Source organism: Harmonia axyridis, chromosome 5 (assembly GCF_914767665.1).
Source record: "Harmonia axyridis chromosome 5, icHarAxyr1.1, whole genome shotgun sequence".
Taxonomy (NCBI): Eukaryota; Metazoa; Arthropoda; class Insecta; order Coleoptera; family Coccinellidae; genus Harmonia; species Harmonia axyridis.
The window spans coordinates 40,540,412-40,559,938 of record NC_059505.1 but is presented as its reverse complement, the minus strand read 5'-3'; the positions used below and the strand labels follow the sequence as shown (position 1 = coordinate 40,559,938).

At 38.1% G+C, this 19,527-nt stretch overlaps 1 protein-coding gene across 2 annotated transcripts in view; it reads right to left on the bottom strand.

The window, feature by feature from the left end:
- The window catches only part of LOC123680369 (integrin alpha-PS2-like), a 115,888-nt gene that overhangs the window by 57,144 nt on the left and 39,217 nt on the right, over nucleotides 1-19,527 (bottom strand). For both annotated transcript variants that reach the window (XM_045618238.1, XM_045618239.1), the window contains exon 3: nucleotides 13,452-13,549. In XM_045618238.1, coding sequence (XP_045474194.1) covers nucleotides 13,452-13,549 — 98 coding nt within the window. The remainder of the gene's footprint in view (nucleotides 1-13,451; nucleotides 13,550-19,527) is intronic.

The following is a 19,527-nucleotide window of genomic DNA, read 5'->3' as shown; positions in this document are numbered from 1 at the left end:
CTCGAAATGGACACCTTATAAGTCCGAACGGACGTCCTGTCTCTCATTTTACATATATCTTGACTCATTTTTTTGCGTCAGTAACAATTACAATATTCGTCATTGAGAGTACGAAAATGGACATGTTTGAATGTCATTTATTCAACAGCCGGTTCTCTTAGCGTAGGACGTGATGAAAAGCCTCGCGTTTTTATGTCAGTTACCTATATTTAGAAATCGCCGAACAGATGACTTTGTTTTCAGAAATACAGTGTGTATCGACGAGAAGTTTGGGGTGGAAATGATCTGTTATTTAATGTTTTTCGTTTGACAGCTGTCAAATGTCATCGTTAAGATGCATATAATCCCTGGTGTGTGTACTGATTCGATTTTGTTTCAGACTTTTTGAGATATCCACCTGTTGCTATGGTGTTCTGCTTCACCAGAGTTCTGTAAGGTGGCGCTCTTCAGAAATTTTCGAATTCCCGCTGGCGCCCTTTACAAATGAAATACTGATTTTAGACTTTACAAACTTTCACAATAAATTACAATTCAGTTCCTATCAAATTTTTAATGAAATGAATGGAATATAATGACAGATTATAGAGGATTGTCACAAGCATAGAATATCAAATATTATTGTTCTATACTCAAAAGTCACGAGAGCCGAGAATCGAGAGAAATGTCAAATATAAACGATGTATGCGCCATCTGAAACAGACGCGATCCCTCGAAATCGAGTAGGTATAAATCTGAAAAATCTCCCGTTTTGTCTGAAAGTTTTACTGGTATAGGTAGACACACCAGGTTTTCTATGCATCTTAGTTATACCATACTCATCTGACAAGTTGAAACGCAGAATTCTTAGTTGAGTAAAGTATGGCGGTGTCGATAGTTATATCTGCTATAAACTCCCATAGGGTCATATAGGATTTTAATCAAATTTCTCATAATTGGAGGTAAAAAGGAGAATGAGAGAATTCTTGAATAAATTTTAAGAAAAAAGTCCATATAATATATTCATAACGAGTATTCCTACTCTTAAGAGATGATTATGTTAGTTTATCCAATATTTAATAATCTTCGCTACATATTGAGTAAATAAGTATCAAAACTTAGAATTGATTTCTTCCTGAGGATTACTAGAAAATAATTTGACTAGGTAACTCTAAATATACCAGATGACATTAAATAATCAGTTGATAGTACACTTCATAGCAAGAGAGAGATAAAACAACTCAAAGAGTTGGATGGCAGAAACCATCATACACATAGATATCCCAAATATATTTTCTCCGAATAAAGCTATCATACATATTCTTGAAAACGTTCACAGAAGAAGCACCAAAGACCTCTGAAGAGGCAGATGATTCCAGGCGTCGAACACTCAATTAGACAGAAAGATCTGACGAAGGATGGTCTTGAACTTTTCCTTCTGCAACTTGTATCAATGGCCCCTCAGATTGTTGGTATTAAGTGGAAACATACAAGACAAGTCCAAGCCAAATTTACCCTTTCTTCAGCTTATGGAATGTATGATTGACCTAAAAATACTATACAACTTATCGATTATCTCCTGAAGACAAGTCGCCTTATCTGCCATCTCACAGACAACATCGGCGCTTAAACGCGTACTTGCCGCTCTTGAATTACGACGACCTGACGAAAACCACTTAATGTCCCGTGTACCACTCAAAAGCTGCTACGGAACCCTGACCACGGTCCATTCCGGTGCCACAGGAGGTGTTGTAGAAATTAATAAGAGCGTTGCGATTGAAGCGGCTCGCCTTTTGTACCGCCGAAGAGTTATCGGCGGTGCAGACGCGATGACATGACCCGCCGAGCTTACGGAACCCTCGGGGAGGGCGACGCACTGCGTTATTTATGAGGCATTTCGGTAGAGCGTGAAATTTCCTGCAAATTTTGTATGAAGGAATTTTTTGTAGTAGTGATTTCTGATGAGATATGACGTTCCGGCGGGTTTTTCGGTAATACGAAAAAAATTTTCTGAGAAGATGAAAGGATTTGGTGAAAAGGAGCAAATAATTGCACACAGGGGTTGATAATATTAGATTATACAATAATTATGATAGTTATTATTCCTGAAGAAAGAAGATAGAAAATCGAGATAGACCCAAAAAGCATTATTTCAAATATGTTTTTCGTTAAAAGTTACCACGTTTTATTTAAGATGAATTTTGGGATTATGCATTATATTATGTTGCTGCAACTGAAGGGTCCTTCCAAAAGGTATGGAAAAATTTAAGATGGTGTTAATGATGATACTGTGCATTATATTCTGACATTTCTTAATTTTTTTGTATTCAGTAAGTTATGCCATTTGATAGAGTAAATATACGTGTAAAAAATCATAATTTTTTTCAACAAAATCAGTCCTCATTTGTGAATTTCAAAGAATTATACGTGTTGCTATTATAACAATTTCTAATTGTTTCATTCCCATTAGAAAACCCTATACAGGGTTTTCCAAAATTGGAGGAACAAACAAAAATAACAGATTTCTCAGATTATTGTAAAAATTATAAGCGTATAAGAAAACTTTTGCATGCTTATGTTATAGGACTTTTTTCTCAACACTACCCAAGGAATCTCTCTTTTTTTTGCACCCTCTATTTAGGAACTCCTGTATTTCATTGTTTTATTGGTATTCTGATGTGGCATATGATATACTAATAGTAAATAGAGCAATCTTTCGATGAGGTTGTGATATTTCTTTCTATTTCAAAAGGCTATCACGACTCAACGTTCTGAAAATACATCATTTCTATTGGAAAACTGTTCACAGCCTCCTGAAATTGATTATAAATGACTGCATCGAAAATTCTCCTAACGTAACACAGTCCCAGAGTCTTCGTTACCTCTCTAATTGCTTTGCTACATGCAAACACCGTCATATTTCACCACTAACAACCGGCAGATAACTGACGGCCATCTTAAGACGCAATAATTACAGCAACCGGAAAAATGTCGACCTCGCTAGTACGGATCACCGGAACCGTTATTAGAAATTGTTATTCCAGTCAATTAAAATTATCTGGAAGGCCTATTGCCTGTCTACAGACGATTGGCGACGGTTGGAAGGGTGAAAAAACGCAAGGAGATGTGATAAGGGGTTATGGCAGGCTGCGAGGTACGGCTGATCACATGGACGTAGTTTGCAGAGGCAATACGCTCTATTAGTTGGACGTCAGACACCGCCATTTTTGGTTCTCCTGTCAGTGTTCGGAATCCAAACAAATAAATTGTCATTCAAATTATTACGGTGTCGTTGAAGGAATTGTCTTATTTTCATAAATAAGAGTATTTGAGGAACGATTTCAGTATTAATTGATAGACAGAAGGAACGGGTTAATACCAGTAAGTTTGAATCCTGTATCATTCCCCAGATTTTGTATAAAGCCGTTTTTGGCGCCCCGGCAAAATAAAATTTCGCCGCCCTGCTATGCCTTATTTATCTGATTTTTTTTTGAAAGAGCCTCTGTTTTCCCTCTCAGATCTTTTCAATTCCATATGAAATCGTCTGTTTTAACTTGAAATCACTATGTCAAATTTATCGAAGGACGTTTTGTCGATTTCATCAAAAAACGTCCTGAATTGTTCAAAAGTACGACGCTCAATAGGTCTATAGAAAAAACAAGACGTAGTTTTTAAAGGAGCAGTTTAGTACCTATTTGTGTTTTCATAACTATAAATGTGAGCGCCAATTTGATTTAAAAAAAATTGACTCTTGGAAATTTCAGTATTCAACTACAAAGGTTTGTCGATTCTTCGTCGGTATTGGAAATGGTTTGGGCTATGAATATATATTTTTTTTAAGGTCAGAATTGCAAGATGTTAATGTGGAGGACGTTTATTTTTAACGTGACACACAAGCAATGAAACAATCTCAATTTTATAAAAAACATTTCCTACACTAATTTCTTGGAAGCACAGGCTACTTACAAATTGCCAACACTTTTTCTGTTAAATTGGAGTACCTCAAGGGCATAACCGTGGACCAGTAATATTCTTTTCTTACGAATTCCTCCCTATCCAAACCAATTTCAGCCGAACTCGAAGCCCACTTTCTGATTTAAGCTAAATTCCGAGAGTATCTCACCAAATACCGCCAATATGACACCGTGAGAAACGCCACTGCCGTCCGTTTGGATTCTTCTCAACACGTGACGGTAAAGTCCCCGTCCCATAATCCATATTGAGTTGGCGGAGGGACCATCCGGACCGATTAAGATGAAGACTTCCAACCTGCATGGGCGTGACGGCCCGTAGCCTGAAGAGGTAGCTTAGCGTACCGCTCCGAAACCCTCAATTACCTTGGATTGTCGACTAATTTAATGGATTTACGCGGCCAGTTCGTGTGTAAACATTGCTGGTCGATTGACGTAGGATATGGTAAATGGGATTGAAGGAACTAACAGGCCAATTGAAAAGTCACCGGTCTACCATAGTGAAACACATTTTTTTGGCAAAATTTGAATAGTTGCAACAAGTCAGTGATGTGAAAAATCGTAACCGTGTGCGTCGCTCAAGAAAAACTGAGAATAATGCTGCTAACAGGCCAATTGATAAGTCCTGGGTCTACCATAGTAGAACACATTTTTTTGGCAAACTTCGATTTTATTATTCAACATAGTTGGCTTCGAGGGCGATACAGCGATTAAAGCGATCTTCCAACTTTTCGATACCATTTTTGTAGTACGATTTGTCTTTCGCTTCAAAATAGGCCTCAGTTTCGGCGATTCCATCTTCATTGGCGCTGAATTTCTGTCCAGCGAATATTCGTCTAAGGTCTGAGAATAGGAAAAAGTCGCTGAGGGCCAGATCTGGCGAAAACGGTGGATGCAGAAGAAATTCAAAGCCCAATTCATGCAATTTTGTCATTGTTTGTGATTTGTAACACGGCCCATTGTCTCGATGAAACAGCACTTTTTTTTCTTCAAATGGGGCCGTTTTTCAACGATTTAACGCTATATAATAATCTGGTCTGGCCCTTTTGGAGGTAATCAATGAATATTATACCTTCGCTTCCCAGAATACTGATGCCATAACCTTACCAGCTGACTGTCGATTGGACTCCGGAGTGAAATGATGGAGCCATGTTTCATCCATTGTCACATATCGACACAAAAATTCAGGTTTATTGCTCTTAAACAGCTTCGCTGGATTTCTAACAGGGCATTGCAGCCTCAGGAAGCACCTCTTGAGAATGAGTAACAGAGTGAAGATTCTGTGGAGAGGAGGAACAAACCCCTGATCACTTGGTGATGAAATGCCTCGCCAACGCAAAAAATGCTTTGGACAAGAGACTTGCAGAAGTGAGGAAGTAACCTCCTTGAAGACATCTGAGATACAGAAGTTCACTAGAACTCTGGAACTGGAGGTTGTAGTTTACAACTTGCAGATTTCCCCCTATCAAATATACAATATAAAAGTGTTGAAATAAAGACTTGAAGAGTTCACTCAGATAATACAGTTATTGTTTGTTTTTTTGAAAATTGCTGATGTGTCGTACGAAAGATCGTCTGATCATTTGTCGAAATTGAAAGTGATGCTATACCTAACGCTGTTTCCTTTCTCCAATTAAATTAAAATGTATTTTGTTCAAGCCGGGTTATATTTGCCAAAGATCGTTTACATTGTGATTCATCTATGTTGTCATCAGAGCAGATCTTATTTTAGATTATTATTGTGGTGACTTAATTTCAATTCGAGGTAGGTAAATATTCGAATATTATAAAAGAGCATTTTGGAATATGATATGAGTTCATTCATCGATTTAGCCTATGATAACTAAAAATCATTGACTTGATTCTTTTGAAAAGAGGATACAAATTGACATTTTCAATAATTTGACCTTTCTATGATTCTGAATTGGAAAATTCGAGGAAATATTTGGTTCAACATCCGTGCAAGATTGAGTTTTGTGTTTCAGGCAGGCTGTCAAGGTTATGTTAACGCAATTCGCAGAATGGAATACATTTTGTGTCCACCAAATTGTGAAGAAACTCACTACAAGCACAAAAAACTACACCATAAAGGGTGTTTTTTTGGAGCTATAGAAATTTAAATTGCAATAAAACAACGATGGATTATTCGATTGACATGAATTTTATTTATCCGCAATATAATCTTGTGGCATGACATTTTAAATATGATTGCTGGCATATGACCGCCACGGCTGGCTCGGATGTAATCCAATCTGGACGTCCAATTTTCGATGACTTTTTCCAACATTTGTGGCCGTATATCGGCAATAACACGGCGAATGTTGTCTTCCAAATGGTCAAGGGTTTGTGGCTTATCCGCATAGACCAATGACTTTACATAGCCCCACAGAAAGTAGTCTAGCGGTGTTAAATCACAAGATCTTGGAGGCCAATTCACAGGTCCAAAACGTGAAATTAGGTGATCACCAAACGTTTCTTTCAATAAATCGATTGTGGCACGAGCTGTGTGACATGCTGCGCCGTCTTGTTGGAACCACATCTCCTGGACATCATGGTTGTTCAATTTAGGAATGAAAAAATAAGTAATCATGGCTCTATACCGATCACTATTGACTGTAACGTTCTGGCCATCATCGTTTTTGAAGAAGTACGGACCAATGATTCCACCAGCCCATAAAGCGCACCAAACAGTCAGTTTTTCTGGATGTAACGGTGTTTAGACATACACTTGAGGATTAGCTTCACTCCAAATGCGGCAGTTTTGTTTGTTGACGTAGCCATTCAACCAGAAGTGCGCTTCATCGCTACACAAAATAAAATGGACGTAGTGCGCGATACGGATTCCGAACAGAACCATTATTTTCGAAGTTAAATTGCACTATTTGCAAGCGTTGTTCAGGCGTGAGTCTATTCATGATGAATTGCCAAACCAAACTGAGAATAAATCACTTGACAGCTGTTAAATCGGTCGCCATCTTGAACAGTAATGTCAACTTAAAGTTATATGCCTCGAAAAAAAAACACCCGTTAGAATGTGTTCATCGATACTGTGCCAAAAAAAATTGGAAATTTCAGCCTTTAACCGTAATAGAGCGGCACGTCAATGATGGAACACCCTGTATATCATCCAATGATATAACCCCTAATGTCAAACACGTAAAAATCAACCAAGAGCAGTAATTCACAATCAAGAACCAACTAAAAACCACGATAAAACGTCAAAAAACCACACCTATCGCCAAAATCCCATTTTCGCCTCGACCGCCCCTGCATCCTCGCCAACTCCCGGTCCTGCCCTGGCGCACCCGTCCTTCCTTTTTTCCATCCACTCTCTTGGCCATTGTGCACCGGCCGGCGACGATTTGTTGCCTACAAATTTGGGAGACGATTCCATGTACTACTCGCGATCATCGTCATCGATCTTCTTTTTTTTTTCGCCGGCCGAGAGCAGCGATTCGCTTTTGTTTCGCCTCGCTCCCTAGACGGGCATCATCGGATATAACGTTTAAGATTCCTGGGATCGCGGTGCCCCGATCGTTAAATGATTTGTAATATTTTAATGGTGACAAATTAGAGGCGACTGTGGCGATCGTAAAAAAGCGGCAGAGAGAGAGAAAGAGAGCGAAGAGGGAATTGGTCAGGTTTTTTTCGCTGCACGAGGTTTTCCGACGTTGGACGCACGGGTGTAGGTTGCATAGACGATGCTTGGTCCTTCGAGCCGGATCAGCGAAGGTTGTGGGGTTGCGCTGATGTTCTGTGGTGTATTGTTGTCTTTAAACGACAATGGACTAGTTTTCATTTTTTTGTTAAGGATTAATTCTAAAAATTTAAGTAAAATGAAACAAAAATGTGGAAGAATCATTGAAATATCTCTAGAAATGAAAAAGTTGTGGGACTTTGAAGTTGCGCTTGGAAGATTAATTTCATAGCACGCAGCGTCTAGTGTGAGACGTCACGCCACTTACACGAGGCGATTGGTATTCGCAGAGTGCTTACGAATTCATTGGTGTACAATCACTAGTTATTATTATTTTGTGTAAAATCGCGTTGTCTCAGGAAAGACACCTATTTAGATCGTTCCGAACCCTTACCGACAATATTGCAATCTTTAAATTCACACACAAAAAACAACATACTATCTCCCTCATGTTTTAAAACATAAAGAAGACGATATGACGCCCGTCAATATCAAGTCCACTTGGATAGAATTGATTCATACCGAATTTTATACGGGCACTAAACATTAATTTTTTCTCTTTTTACTCCTCACATAAATATGTTTTGCAATTGATAATGGATATATGTACTTCAACAACCAGTACTCAACTACAAACTGTTTATGAAACGTTTTTTTAATAAATCATTGTTATAAGTTGAACCATGATGAAGCAAACTCAAAAGTAGATACTTGAAAAGTTTAACTCCTTTTATTTTAGCACTGACATAAGATGGATTTGAAGAAAAAAACTCCATCACTGCGAATATATCTATTTTAGGCAAATTGTCACTTTGCCCTTTCACGAAGCCTTCTTCCATTATGGTGACATAAAAACAAAACTCGAGTTAAAACTACACTGTACAACTACAAACGTCGCGAGAGCCTTGGCGCGGCTAAGTATTTAAACGTAATTTATGGTGTAGCGATCTCAGGCAAGTGGCGTGACGTCACAGACGAGTCGGAGACCAAAAACGTTCCGCGCTAAAATACATGAATTTAAATAATCTATTTCTCAGTCATTTATTGATGGATTTTCAAAATTTTTTCACTGATTTATCAGTTTTGCTAGTAGTATTATCAACATCACTAAACTAGTCCATTCATCACCTGATAAATCTGATAATATTTACAGTATGTTCGTAAATTGGAGATACAAACAAAAACTACAGTTTCCTTGTATTATTTTGAGAAAAAAAAGTCTTATATACTTGGGCCCGCAAACGGTTTGTTTTCGAGATGCAGGGTGTTAATGTTTTTTTCATAGCACCTTTCTTCCACAAGATATTCAGGCATTGATGTGTCATTTTAAAGTTGTCATAATGTGATATATTAACTTTGAATGGAAATCTATAGGGTGATATTTTTTTCTGGAATAGTGTCGTTCCTTCTTTTCTCCCGAACTTTTTTTTTTGGAGCCTAATGGTAGTTTGAAAGTATGTAAAAAGGTTCAGTACTAACTAGACTTTTTGGTTTCTTGTAATTTCGTTGTGAAGGGTGTTTTTTTTAGAGCTATAGATTATTTGTGGCCGTATATCGGCAATAACACGGCGAATGTTGTCTTCCAAATGGTCAAGGGTTTGTGGCTTATCCGCATAGACCAATGATTCTACATAACCCCACAGAAAGTAGTCTAGCGGTGTTAAATCACAAGATCTTGGAGGCCAATTCACAGGTCCAAAACGTGAAATTAGGCGATCACCAAACGTGTCTTTCAATAAATCGATTGTGGCACGAGCTGTGTGATATGTTGCGCCGTCTTGTTGGAACCCCAGCTCCTGAACATCATGGTTGTTCAATTCAGGAATGAAAAAGTTAGTAATCATGGCTCTATACCGATCACCATTGACTGTAACGTTCTGGCCATCATCGTTTTTGAAGAAGTACGGACCAATGATTCCACCAGCCCATAAAGCGCACCAAACAGTCAGTTTTTCTGGATGTAACGGTGTTTCGACATACACTTGAGGATTAGCTTCACTTCAAATGCGGCAGTTTTGTTTGTTGACGTAGCCATTCAACCAGAAGTGCGCTTCATCGCTAATGGACGTAGTGCGCGATACGTATTCCGCACAGAACCATTATTTTCGAAATAAAATTGCACTATTTGCAAGCGTTGTTCAGGCGTGAGTCTATTCATGATGAATTGCCAAACCAAACTGAGAATAAATCACTTGACAGCTGTTAAATCGGTCGTCATCTTGAACAGTAATGCCAACTTAAAGTTATATACCTCGAAAAAAAAACACCTTTTACAAATGAGGGGGACTGGTTGTGTTCTGTGTAGGATCTGTAACTGCGTCTTAAAGCCACTTGAGGCTCAACACTAGTATATTTTTACCCAGAAACCATTTTTCTGATTCGTGACTTCTGATCTTCGATTCAGGGGTTCAACCTCATAGAGCAACCAACCATTAGATATCCAACAAGAGCTCAAACTAGTGGCAAATATGAAAGAAAGCTTTATACCCAATCCACCCCTACACACTCAACCTAAATCGTGTGACACTCCCTTACGAAGGCCAAATCTCGGCCTCATCCTCGGCTCGAACGGCCGCAGCAGCAAAAAAAAAGCGGCCTAGGTCACACGGTCCCGCGTCTCTGATGGGAAAAGAGGGTAAGAATGGCCGATGACACCGCTAATGGCTGCCGTTACGTTTTCGGAATATCGAGTGTTGTGCACCTATTGTAAAAAGCCCCGGTCAGTCAGTGCAAATACGGACATGGGCCGTTGGTGAAATGCGGTAGAGCTGGTTTCGCTCTGCCGGATACATCTCCGATATGTACGATACCTTTCTACGTCGTTTATGCGGACGCTGCCACGAGAGCATTCGGGGGTGATGTGAATACGCTCTATCAGTGTGACGTCACACACCGCCATTTCAGTTCTCCTGTCAGTGTTCGGAATCCAAACAAATGAATTGTCATTCAAATTAGTACGGTGTCGTTGAAGGAATTGGCTTATTTTCATAAATAAGAGTATTTGAGGAACGATTTCAGTATTTATTCATAGACAGAAGAAACTAGGTTGATACCAGTAAGTTTGAATCCTGTATCATTCCCCAGGTTTTGTGAAAAGCCGTTTTCATTAGTTGAACTTCAAGTTCGAACTTGCTGGCATTAATCTCGTTCCTTCTGTTTATCAGTTAATAGTACAATCGTTCCTTAAATAATCTTATTCATCAAAATAAGCCAATTTCTTCAACGACAACGTACTAATTTGAATGACAATTTGTTTGTTTGGATTCCGAACACTGACAGGAGAACTAAAATGGCGGTGTGTGACGTCATCACTAATAGATCGTATTGAGTAACCATTCAATTTAATTTACCAAGCTCCATCTTCCTACTACACGGGTGGACCTAAAAAAATATATTGGATGATATGTAAGAGGCCAATTGAAAAGTCCCCAGCCTACAACAGTAAAACCCTTTTTTTATTGGCAAAATTTGATTTCATTATTCAACATAGTTGCCTTCGAGGGCGATACAGCAATTATAGCGATCTTCCAACTTTTAGATACCATTTTTGTAGTACGATTTGTCTTTCGCTTCAATATATGCCTCAGTTTCGGGGATTACTTCTTCATTGGCGCTAAATTCCTTTCCAGCGAGCATTCTTTTGAGGTCTGAGAACAGGAAAAAGTCGCTGGGGGCCAGATCAGGCCAATACGGTGGATGCAGAAGCAAATCGAAGCCCAATTCATGAAATTTTGCCATTGTTTTCATTGATTTGTGACACGGTGCATAGTCTTGATGAAACAGCACCTTTTTTTCTTCAAATGAGGCCGATTTCATCCTTTAAAAGATTCAATATCGCTATATAATAATCGATGTTAATGGTCTGGCCCATTTGGAGGTAATCAATAAATATTTTACCTTGCGCATCCCAGAATACTGATGCCATAACCTTGACAGCTATTGTATGTTTTCCTCGCTTTGGATTCGGTTCAAAGTCTCACTCAGCATTCGACAGAAAAATCGTAGAGATGCTCGGCAGAGAGTTATTTGGTGACAGGTGCGCGAATATTCAATTTTTTTAGCTAGAAGAGGGTATAGTATATCCAAAGTCACTTGAACTAGTCCATAAAAACGCTTGGACATACATGTCCCTTTGGAGTGGATACTGCGATCCGATAAATACCGGGGTTCATTTGAAAGCATTGTTAGGCAATAAATTCACTAGCCCCAAAGGAATTTCTGGAAACTTGGACAACCCTTGTATAATCAAAAAATTCAGCTTCCTCCAAGTGACTTTGGATATAATATACATTACTATTGATGCCATCAATCAAATATTGAGTTCTTTGTGATCATTTAGCATGACAAACGCTATGGTAGTTGAAATGACACTGATTTCAAGCTTGCCTTAAACCTTCCAAACCTCTCAAAAAAATGAAATTCCGAGACGAGTCTGAAACGTCCTAGGCCACAACCAGTGCGCCTAGACAAAGTTCCATCGAAGTGCAGTAGTACACGGAGATGAGATGTCAATAGACTCGATACAACATGGATCAAACTCCTTTTTACCTCCATTATCTACGAAGAAATACGAACTCGGTCTGGGTTAACAGAGTTCGCAGTAGGCAACGCAAAAATGCGGAAGTCTAAGAAATGTGTATACTGTAAAATGCAACTCTTAGAACTGTTAGCGAAGGTTGATAACGTTACTTTTCTACGAGAAGCATTCCTCTAACTTTTCGATAACTTTTCTGTAGAAAGTTTAATCTTTACTTTGGAAGTAGGCTTCTTTTCTTCGAGGATCTTTTAATAAAGGGTGTTTTTTTTAGAGCTATAGAACTTTAAATTGCAATAAAACAACGAAGGATTATTCGATTGACATGAATTTCATTTATCCGCAAGATAATCTTGTGACATTACATTTTAAATATGATTTCTGGCATATGAACGCCACGGCTGGCTCGGATGTAGTCCAATCTGGACGTCCAATTTTCGATGACTTTTTCCAACATTTGTGGCCGTATATCGGCAATAACACGGCGAATGTTGTCTTCCAAATGGTCAAGGGTTTGTGGCTTATCCGCATAGACCAATGACTTTACATAGCCCCACAGAAAGTAGTCTACCGGTGTTAAATCACAAGATCTTGGAGGCCAATTCACAGGTCCAAAACGTGAAATTAGGCGGTCACCAAACGTTTCTATAATAATAATAAATCGATTGTGGCACGAGCTGTGTGACATGTTGCGCCGTCTTGTTGGAACCACAGCTCCTGGACATCATGGTTGTTCAATTCAGGAATGAAAAATTGAGTAATCATGGCTCTATACCGATCACCATTGACTGTAACGTTTTGGCCATCATCGTTTTTGAAGAAGTACGGACCAATGATTCCACCAGCCCATAAAGCGCACCAAACAGTAAGTTTTTCTGGATGTAACGGTGTTTCGACATACACTTGAGGATTAGCTTCACTCCAAATGCGGCAGTTTTGTTTGTTGACGTAGCCATTCAACCAGAAGTGCGCTTCATCGCTAAACAAAAGTGCGCGATACGTATTCCGCACAGAACCATTATTTTCGAAATAAAATTGCACTATTTGCAAGCGTTGTTCAGGCGTGAGTCTATTCATGATGAATTGCCAAACCAAACTGAGAATAAATCACTTGACAGCTGTTAAATCGGTAGCCATCTTGAACAGTAATGCCAACTTAAAGTTATATACCTCGAAAAAAACACCCGTTATTATTGGTGTAAGCTTTCAACAAAGAACCTGAAGAATGTAATTCACAAATGGACCTAAATCGCAAACTTATACTAGTACTCACCACAATTGGTCCATTATTCCTTCCTGAAGTGCTCAAAGTAGCTCCAAACCACTGTCCATCTTTCTGGTCAATGTCTGAGCCATCTCTGATGTTATTCCCTGGAAAGAACAAGTTGTATCATTCGACAATATCAATTCGGATAAGGGATTTGGCGTGAAATGATCAGAATATTCAACACGTTTTGCCTAACAACTATTGCCGCGCTGAATATGGTGGTACTAGAGACCAGAATAAGCTAATAAGTACCAGTGGCCGTGGTATAATAAATTACGATGGTAGCAAAATGAGACACTCGCGACTTCTTAGAACGTCGTATTAACAATAGTATTTATCACAGTAATAACGGCAATTTACAGGTGAATGTTACAACAAAGCTCATTTCGTAGATTTTCAGCGCTTTCAGGATGATCAGGGTCAGTATGAGGAGAATTTGTTGAATGGTGAATGCATTTTGAGAGTAGAAGACTTACAGACGAAATAAAGTTTTTCGATAGAAATGGTCGGACAGGTCGATTTCTGTTTCGAGGGGGACAACTTAAGATGTAGGTTAAGGACGCATAGCGCTTCAACCCTTGCTACTACAACCCTCACCCCCAAATTTTGAATAGGGAAGATGGGGTGAGTGATACCTCATTTGAAAGGTATTTTTATACTGATTTCAGCACAGTAATTGTTTTTTCATTTTATGCATTAGTTCTCGAAATATTCTTAACTAAGTATTTGAAAATGAAGTAGTGTTTTCATGGCACTTGTAGTGTTTTGTGAAAAATCGACATTTTGAGCTTCAAAACAACCATGACTGTGGCTTCCTTCCTAACTAACTAACGCATGAATATTTCGAGAACTAATGCATAAAATGAAAAAACAATTACTGTGCTGAAATCAGTATAAAAATACCTTTAAATTGAGGTATCACTCACCCCATCTTCCCTATTCAAAAATTGGGGGTGGGGGTTGTAGCAGCAAGGGTTGAAGCGCTATGCGTCCGTAACCTACATCTTAAGTTGTCCCCCTCGAAACAGAAATCGACCTGTCCGAGCATTTCTATCGAAAAACCTTATTTCGTCTGTAATCTCGTCTGTTTCGTTTTCAAATGGCCACCCTGTATATTGGATAATCGCTACAAACCGAATTTCGTGAAGTTTTCTCCAAAAAAAAATTAGTTATACAGAAAAAAAACGAGATTTTCAGTTTTTTCGAGATATCTCGGGAACCATTGGTGATATTTTGGATCTGTTAACACCAACACACTGATCCCTAAATAACGCAACTTTTTGATAATTTAAGCCACCCTATTTCTCTAACGGTTTTCGATATCCCAGTAGTGCCCCTCTAAATATTTCTAACCCTGACACCTACTATTACTTGCTGATGAAATAACGGCTTAAAATTTCGAGAAAAAAATTACATCAAATTTTTTTCCCTCATTCCACATTCCAATCATTCACAATCATGACCGTGACTAGTGAGGCGTCGTTCAGACGTTATGATAAAATTATTGATGACGTCTAGGATATCCAATATCAGGTAGCGTGAAGAGTAGTCGAGCTGAGATCATATTTTCAAGACGGCCCAGGACTTGACAACGGATATAATGTAACCTGGTCACAGACGCCTTTGACAAGATCGTGTACTGTCATATGAATTATCAATCTTGATCAATTATCATATGGAGTAAAGGAAGCCAACATCGTAAATTATCGAGTCTGCTATGGGACGAACGTGCAGAGACGGCATTAGAATGTGAGGTCTTTGAATTGTTCAGTGGATTAGATACGCTGTTTTTGGAATTAAAAAGCGATTTGTATGAAACAGCGGTCATCTATTCAGATGCTGATCACGACCGGCGCTGCTTAGGTTACAATTTGAATATTGGAAAATTTGTCTCCGAAACTAATTGAAATAGAGCCATGCGGTTTGAAATATTTCATTCGGTACAACCATGGTATTACAGATCTGTAATATCATGATTGTGTGTAGTCAATTTCTGTGAATGTGAATTTTTCGAAATTTGTGACCTGGATTTTTTAACTCTAGAAATCATGGATCATGGGTCTCGAAATTCAAGGATTAATGCGGTATCCTAACTGATTTTTGTACCAAATTTCACGCGAATAGCTCTAATAGTTTTCGAAATATGATCTGAACGCAAGATGGACGGATTTTTTAATGGATTTTTGAATTCTACAGGATATCTCAATGAAAATTGGTCCCCCTCGAGAACTCAGAGACGAAGAATTTTCGAAGATTTAAAAATATCAGGTCAACTTCTGTTTTGAGAAGGAAGAATTATCATCATGAGAGTGTTCAGAAAGGAAACACTTCCATGAAGGTGGCCAACCCCCAACCCAACATTTTTTGAATAGGAAAGAGATATTGAGAGTTGGTAAGTTTGAAAGTCAAGAATGCTTTTATAGATCGACAAATGATCTTAAACATATTGCGGTTTCAAGTCCGCATCTTGCCTCAAGGAGAGTTGGCAGTATCGAGAATATCATCAAATTTTTTTTTTGAAAATTTCTGTTTACAACCTACAATTTCTGATATAATGGATTAATCGCTGAACAGCAAGCATTTTCATGATCTACGTTACTGTTATGGTATAAAATTCCCATATGGGAATTCTCATAAAAAAAAAAAATTATGGGGTGGATATGAAAAATTTTTGTTTCAGAGTTGTGAGGAAAGTTCTAATTTTCGTTGGAACAGCCTGTATACTGAGGACTTTCACTAATGACATTTGAAATTATCGTTAATTCAAGTTCGAGAACTTCGAGACGATAATAAGAGAAATAGGTTAGGACCAATCTTCACCAGCTACGGCAGATTTAGCTGAAGAGTCCTCTTCATGCTTACATTAGTCTAATTTCAACATCGCTACGCTTCCTTCCTCTTGTCGGACACCGTTTTAACCTATTTTCTCGATAGCTTATGCTAATATTCAAAATCGCTAATTATAAATCGGCTATTTCCAGTTCAAATAAACAGTGAATGTTTTTATAATACTCGATTTCACAATTCACGCTTCTGTTTGTTCTGTTAGGCAAGAAGGCATCATTTGTGAACGATTTGATATTTTCGTTCTGGGTTTACAAGACGAAATACTGCAAATTATTTTAACACTTCATTACTGTTATGTTTTTCTCTGCCATTTTTAATCGATATTAATTTATTTTTCCTACAACTGCTATGAAAAGTAGCGTATTCTGCCTAGTTTACTCAATTGCAAAACTATGTATTGCGCATACTGTGGGAAATGTTATTTCCCACGGCACTTTGCCCACACCTCCCTTGGTAGACCAATGAAATTGGGTTTTTGAGTCGTTTCTATGGAAACGCAATAAATTAGCACATACTGTCAACGAAGGTCATTTTGATTTGAATCAAGTGCATTACTTGAATTATTGAAATTTGTGCAGTTGTAGGAAAAGTATAGTGTGCAACATGTGGAGAAAGTCCTTTTCTCGCTCGTGTGTTTGCGGCACTCGCCTTTCAGGCTCGTGCCACAAACTTCCACACTCGCGAGAAAAGTTGGACTTTCCCCACTTGTTGCACAATATACTATTATCCTATCACTTAACTGAATGAATAATATGGATTCAATATTGAAACGTAGCTCGTAGAGGATCTACTAGGATCGTAAAAATTTCACCAAAGGACCTAACATCATAGCAGTGCCTTGAAAACTCTTTATCGGCTGCGTTATTACTTTTCAAATTCTCAAATCTACAATTAAGATTCAATTTTATGTGTTGGCAAGCAGCTTTTTTGAGCTACTACCACTTATTCTTCTTGTATACACCCTTCTCATTAATTGGCTAGGGGATTACATATAAATCTTGTATTTCGTATCAAAATTTGACGTTTTGATTTGTTAGAACTTAAAATATTGAGGTAAAATATTGAATAAGTAACAATATATACCTTTATACATGAATCATTGCTGTCATATGTCCATCCACGCCTAAGAGTAATAAACATAGATAGCTGGGCATATATGTCATTTTCAGTAAGCAAATTTTGTTCCCAACATGAATTATCAAATTTGACATGAAGCGTGCGGAAATGAAAACATATCAGAGATTCGATATTTCACTCAATTCGCGAGTTTCTCCACAAAGAACTCACTTCTTATGTCCCATGGTGAATCAACGTTTCATATTAACTCAAAATATATTGAAATAAATACCTAAATATATCAGAAATTCAGAAAACAAACTTCAAGCGCGCCAAACGACGTGAAACAACCGATGACACTAGGAGAGCAAAAGTTGCCAAACCTTGGATTTCAGCAGGTCGATACAGAAAATAATAAATATTCAGCTTATTGTAAATTCGACAATTAGGAAAAATATCGGATTCCAAATATTCAAACTCGCATATTTAATCGGGAATCACTCAAATAAATATATTTCATTCAATATAATATACATTCATAACGATATAGTAAAATTGTGGATTCGAAAATATAACACAATCCGACAACGTAATCTAACCATGTTGGGGAAATGTAAAAATTGCGTATACTACCTCTATCTATGTTTATTACTCTATGATCCGAGCCAACTCAAGACCTAACCCCAAAACGGTTCCGCACTTGACAGTCGACGTTAACAAGTGGCACCATCTAAACGTCACATCCAGTTCTAACGTCCTTTCTCCCTCTCCCTAGACTGATTCTAGTGCGGTTTAACGATTATATTGCGGAATAGAAGTAATAAAATGCTCCTTCATCTATATGGAGCATGGGATAAGCGTGCTACGATCTACATACAATGGCTCGCAACTTCTGGACTGTATATTTTTCGCGATTCCATGCCCGTCCGATGGTCTGCCCTTTCAGAGACTCCTTTATCAATTGTATATGTGGTACGTACAAGTGTTTATGTGGGGATGGTAGACTAGGGCCGTAAGACCACAATGGGAACAGATAGAGAGAGGGCATCAGTCAACTGGACTGACGGTTTGATACAAATTTTATAGTGCCGGACCGCACAGACACGTATTTGAGATTTTTTCTTTTGAAATTGTGCTTCGATTAGGTTCGTTTTTTCTTGAGGCTGGTAAGAAAAGAGAATTCAATAGGTACTAGAAAAATGGTATTCAGATTTTGGGATTCATGAGTGTCATCAATGTGAACATGATGGATGGTTCTGCAAAATTTATTGGAATTTGAACTCTAATCGCTTCCCCTGCAAAAATTATTGATATTCAAGTTCTTATTTATAAAGAAAAGGAAACCAACTTTATTGCAATTGGCAGAAATCATTTTTCAGTTGAACCACTTCAAATTAAGATTGGATTTCAGATATTGCATTCATAAGTGCCATCAATGTGAGCTCAATTGCAAAATGGTCTGTTCAACCTTTGCCAAATGGCTTCTCTTGCAAAAGTAATTGATATTCAAGCTCTTAACCAAAAAAAATCTACTGTATTGCAGTTGACAAGAACCATTTTCAAGTTGAACCACTTCAAACAGAGTATGTTTCTTAGATTTTGGTATTTATGAGTGCCATCAAGATGAGTTCAATTGCAAAATCGTCTGTTCAACCTTTGCTAAATGGCTTTCTCTTCAAAGTTATTGAAAACTCCAATCTGAAAAAACGAGAAAACCAACTGTAATTCAATTGGAAATGAACATTCTCAATTGGAACCAGATGATATTCAGATTTTAAGATCCATAAGTGTCATCAATGTGAGCTCTACTGAAAAATCCTCTGTTTAACCTTTTCAAAATACCTTTTCTTGCAGAAATTAAATCCCTAATCCAATATTTAATCTCCAATGTTTGCAATGCCTCAAACCAACGATAATAACAACCCAATATTGCACCAAATTACACAGACCTCACCCTACCGTTAACCACATCAAAGATAACGGCCAACTCGACATAAAAATCAACAAGAACCGACCTTAAAAAGAATGGCAGCGTAAATCCAATCAGCGATTTGATTCGCGTAATGGACTTCAAATTGGCATGTTCTCCCATCAGATTGTCTTCTCTAATAAGGGCCCCTTTCAATAAATCACGTCGAATGCCGAGCGTTTGAAAAATACTCAGTAATAACTTCGCCTT